The sequence below is a fragment of the Theobroma umbraticum genome, unplaced genomic scaffold (assembly GCF_002168275.2).
Source record: "Theobroma umbraticum cultivar Fairchild unplaced genomic scaffold, ASM216827v3 scaffold_12.1, whole genome shotgun sequence".
NCBI lineage: Eukaryota > Viridiplantae > Streptophyta > Magnoliopsida > Malvales > Malvaceae > Theobroma > Theobroma umbraticum.
In genome coordinates, this window is record NW_018397269.1 from 3319603 (window position 1) to 3324835 (window position 5233).

Sequence of the window (5233 nt, forward strand, 5' to 3'; positions counted from 1 at the left end):
AACTAAGCTAAATTATTATCAAAACAAAGTTCAAACAACTCTATATCATAGAGTTATCAATATGCAATTAAGGATGTAGCATCAGGTTTTGCATCTGATCATCATCCAATGATTGAGTAATAGGAGCCTCAAGCAGTTACGTCCCTTTAAAATGGATGTTAATGCCAGCATTGACGCCCCACTAGTCCCTCAGCACATGAAGCAAAGCTTCTAGGTTCTCCTACGCTGTTTTGGTGACCTGTAACAAAAAGCAGTTAATATTTCCATTTAGCATTTATAATCAAGGAAGATTTAAAAAAACAATAACTATTTACTATCTTTGCATACATAAAAGAAAATAAATGAAACATGTGTGAAGCATTAAGTAACAAAACAGATACATATTAAAGTATTAAAGCTGACCTAAAAAAAACATTAATATTCAATCAATGATAGTCACGTAATGCACTATAGAAAATAGTTATGAAATGCTTTATAAAACAATCAAGCAATGCCTTATCAACCAATCATGCAATGACTAAAAATCAATCATGTAATGATTAAAAATCGATCACTTAATGCCTAAAAACCAATCACGCAATGCCCTATCAACTAGTTACATAATATCTAAAACCCCAAATGCAATACCTAAAACTAGTCACACATGCCTTATCAACTAGTCACGCAAACCCTAAGTCACGTAATGCCTAAAACCCTTAAATCCAATGCTTAAAACCAATCACGCATGCCTTATCAACTAGTCATGCATGCTTTGTCCACATTCGAGCCAAAAACCACCAGCATTACCAAATTCAAATTTAAATTCAACTTCAAACAACAAGAATATGAAGAATATGAAGAATATGCTTACCTTTATGCTCAAAAACAAGAAATGAAGAACATGAAGAATATGCTTATCTTTTTGGATATGGTTAAAAATATATGCAATTTTATGGTTTAACTCAATGCATGGAATGTGAACTTTCTCTCAATTATATAATATGCCTACCTTTATGCTCAAATTACTCTATAATGCTTCTATCACTGCTAAAAATGCTAAAAAGTTTACCTATCGAGTAAAGCTCTGAAGAGGATGATTTGGAGATGAATGATATGTCAAGAAAAACAAAGGAGTTACAGAGGTTAAAAACTTGACCTAATCATATGCGTTGAGTTAAGACGCAGACCTAAACATATGGGTCAGTTTAATTAATGGTAAATTTGTTTAAATTAATTCTCTTGGTTAGAAATAATTAAAATTATGAAGATAACTATTTTCAAAAATATTTTATGCATGAGAGGTATTTTTGAAAAGAATTCATAAAAAAATGTTTACGGTTTTCTTCCACATCATTCTTTCTACTTGTCATAAAGAATTCCCATCTACCTATCATCCAAATGTTAATTAATATTAGTATGACATGCTTCACATTGTAATTTATTTCATAATAGTTTAAAGACTTTTTACATATGTTAGTTAAATATATTTAATTCATCTAAAAAGTTATAAAAGATTAAAATGTTTATAATGGTTATGCATAATGTTTTACTTTTTTTTTGAATTATTTAAAAAATTTGAATAAAACCTTATTCTTCTATTGTGTTTAATTAAATTACTGTACTTTTATTTTTATCTATATATACACTTATGAGTAATGATTGATAAATTATTATTAATTAAAATATCATTTATCATTTTATATTTTATAAAATTAAAGAAAAAAAAATACCATATGAATATGTTATTATGTCATTGTTGTTATAAATTATAAAGTCTTATTCGATTCAAACATAATAAAAAATAAAAATTTATTCAAAATTTTTTGAATAATTTAAAGATTATTTTAGATATTATCTCTAATTAAGTGTATTTAATTCATCTAAAAAATTATAATACTTTTTTCTGAAGATGGTGACAGGGAAGTTTTGATAGAATTTTCCGTATTAAAAATGTGGATCCGTGCTGGAGTTGTGTTTCGGCAGTTTGGCATTTCTCCTCTTATAAAAACAAGACAAAAGGGGAGAAAAGATCAGGTTGGAGTGTTGAGTGTTGACCTTTGATTGCAGCAAAAACATGGTACAATCTCTCTTCTCTCTTTAATCTTTACTCTCTGGCTTGACCAAGTATGATAATGGTTGTGATGATGAATGGATTAATTGAGAACACAACTGCAGGCACATGAGGAGAAGAAACTGAAGCTCTATTCTTACTGGAGGAGCTCCTGCTCCTGTCGTATCCGGATTGCCCTTAACCTCAAAGGTAGCTTCTTTTCGATTCTCTTCTTTCTCCATCTATTACTAATTACTTTTGGCTATTGGCTTCTGTCTGTGGCAGGTCTGGAGTACCAGTACATACCCGTTAACTTGTTCAAGGGGGAGCAATTCAGTCCTGGTCAGAATGTTATTTACTTAATTTTTTATTTGTACTCTGTCTGGTTCTCTGATTAATTTATGTAACTGAAATGTTGAAACTGGAAAATGGGTAGAATTTCAAAAGCTGAATCCCATTGGGTATGTGCCGGTGCTGGTGGATGGTGACATTGTCATTTCAGACTCTTTTGCCATTTTCATGGTCTCTTTTCTTTTTCCCTACTATTCTATTCTAATATACCTATTACTTAGCTTGAGTTATTTGTTTTTAACAACTGTGAAACTAAACCAACAGTATCTGGAGGAGAAATACCCTCAACGTTCGCTGTTGCCATCTGATCTTCAAAAAAAGGCACTCAATTTCCAGGTCTCTGCTTTCATTTTTTTCTTCACTTCTAGTTACTCCATTCTTTACCCTCCTTTTGTTTATTTTTCTTCCATATATTTTTGCTAGGCAATGCATGGATGTGAAGTGCATTTTAAGCTGAGTGGCTTTGTATGATTATTTGACTAGTTAATCTAACTCAAAGCAGTGGATTCTGGGCTCTGGCTGCAAATTTTAGCTTCAATGATTAAACCATCATCTGCATACTTGCTCAAACTATGAATAGCTTGCTAATTCACATTGCTTTACTGTTTTCTTCTCAAAGCTTTGGGTTATATGCTCTGCTGTGCCTGGACTATGTTTTACTAAGTTATGCTGCAGTCTTCACTAATGACTTATTGCATCATTTTATAGGCTGCAAATATTGTTTGCTCAAGCATACAGCCTCTTCAGAATCTAGCTGTACTGGTTTGTCTCTAAGTGAAGTTGCTTCTTTTATGTATTCATTTCATTTTGGAAATCAGCAGATATTCTTATTCGCATTACTGAGATATATCGGAATTGCATTTAGTTTGCCACTTTTCCCTTTACAGAAGTACATTGAAGAAAAAGTAAGTCCAGATGAGAAAATTCCTTGGGCAAAACGCCATATTGAGAAGGGCTTTGACGGTAAGCACTACCTAAAGTGCTATCAGATAAGTATCCTCCTTACATGAAATGCCATAAGGGTTACTGGAAAAATGAAATGGAAAAAAGACCCATTTAAGGGAAACCATGCAAAAGAGGAAAAAAGAGTGGTGATAAATGGTGAATTTTACATTATAAAATTCAAGTTACTGGTGGACTGCAAAAGCTAGCTCCTTGTAATCACAATTCCACCATGTAAAACCTTGCATTGCTTCGTAGACAATGGTTCTGAGTTGCAAACAGCATTCTGCAATGTTTTCTGTTGCACCTTGCTGTCTTAGCAATATGTTCATATTAGTTTTATAATTTCAATATTTAGGTAGAAGTAACGAAAAGATAATCCACCAAACAGTTACCTTATTGTATCTCACCTGATAGCTGTGCATCTACTCCCTCTAAAAAATATATGGGACAAACACCAGATGGCATCACATAATGGTTTCAATCATCTGTGTTGGTTTTGTGGAGCTGTTAAAATTTGGGAGTTCATTAAGATTAATAGAATCACCTATTTATGCCATCCATTGTCTTGATAAAGTTCAGTAGGATGGGAAAGACTTTTCATATGTGAACATAAATTCTTTTGGGACTTAGAAAGTTTGAAATCTTGTCTAAGCAATCCATATTTTTAAACCATAGAAAAGATTTCTTGTTTGAGTGGAAGATTCTTAACTGGTAGAAGGACAAGAGTTCATACCTAATACATGTAATCTATTTCCACATGATGAGCTAGTTTTATGGCTTCTTGGGTGAAAATGAAGGGTAAGTTGAGAAACATTTGTAGGATTCATTATTAATGAGTTACATTTTTATGGTAGTAATCACAGGTTAGTAAACAGTAAACATAAAAATGAAACGAAAATGTAACTTTAAATTTGAATCGTTGGAAGATTGGAGCTGAAGTTTCAATTTATGATTGTTATTGCTCCCTCGAATGGATTTGGCATTGGATTTGATTAATAATTCTGTGTTTCAGCACTTGAGAAGCTGTTAAAGGACCATGCTGGAAGATATGCAACTGGAGATGAAGTTTTCATGGTTTGTTTCTTTTTCTCCTGTTTTTATTTTTGCGACTTCATGTGCAATATACTTGGTAAAGCAGGCAAACACATGCTTAGATGTGAGGGTTTGGAAGGCTTTTATATTTATTGCAGGATGTAGATGAGGGAGTTTTAGTATCACGTAGAATGAATGTGGTTTGATGGATTTTGTAAAGGTTGAGACAACCATGGTTGCAGAAGGGGAAGGGGTGGGGAAGGTGAACGCCAAAGACAATTTGTCTCTCTTGGCTTAGTAAGTCTGCAATCTCAGTGCTGGTGAAAACTGTTACATTTTCCTCCAGCAGTATGTGATGTGCAATATATAAACCAGTTGCCCTTTTGGGCAACATTTAGATGCAGTTCTGCCCTTGAACCATGACTTTGGAATTTTAGATGAAAGGAATTAGCTGTGGCTCTAAATTCTGTTTGATGTTACTAATATCGCATTGAGTTACTTGCTACAATGCCCTTTTAGAAGTGCACTACTAATGTACTGCAGAATAAGAAATTGCTGAAACTTTTTACCTAGATTACAAATCTTCAAAATATATACATATTATTACCTGTTGGCTATTGTTTTCAGGCTGATCTGTTTCTAGCACCACAGCTTCATGCTGGGATTAAAAGATTCAATGTTGACATGGTAGTCCACTTATTCCAGGAACTTCTACTTTCTGCATTTTCTTCCCTCTCTCTCTCTCTCTCTCTCTCTCTCTCTCACTCACACACACACACACACACAGAGCCTTTCGAAGTGTTTTGATTTGCTTGCTATACACAAACTATTTCTGCAGAGAGTGGAGTTACAGGGATAAATATTGCTTCATATGAG

General features: G+C 33.2%; 1 protein-coding gene across 2 annotated transcripts in view; it reads left to right on the forward strand.

Moving 5' to 3' along the window:
• The first annotated feature begins 1942 nt into the window (after window positions 1-1942).
• The window catches only part of LOC110425963 (glutathione S-transferase zeta class-like), a 3975-nt gene continuing 684 nt past the window's right edge, over window positions 1943-5233 (forward strand). The window contains exons 1-9 of one of the 2 annotated variants that reach the window (XM_021441049.2): window positions 1943-2056; window positions 2155-2239; window positions 2315-2371; window positions 2466-2551; window positions 2645-2716; window positions 3089-3142; window positions 3268-3343; window positions 4338-4399; window positions 4985-5044. In XM_021441049.2, coding sequence (XP_021296724.1) covers window positions 2054-2056; window positions 2155-2239; window positions 2315-2371; window positions 2466-2551; window positions 2645-2716; window positions 3089-3142; window positions 3268-3343; window positions 4338-4399; window positions 4985-5044 — 555 coding nt within the window. In that variant the 5' untranslated portion in view covers window positions 1943-2053. The remainder of the gene's footprint in view (window positions 2057-2154; window positions 2240-2314; window positions 2372-2465; window positions 2552-2644; window positions 2717-3088; window positions 3143-3267; window positions 3344-4337; window positions 4400-4984; window positions 5045-5233) is intronic. The other variant, XM_089785198.1, reaches the window with a different exon arrangement.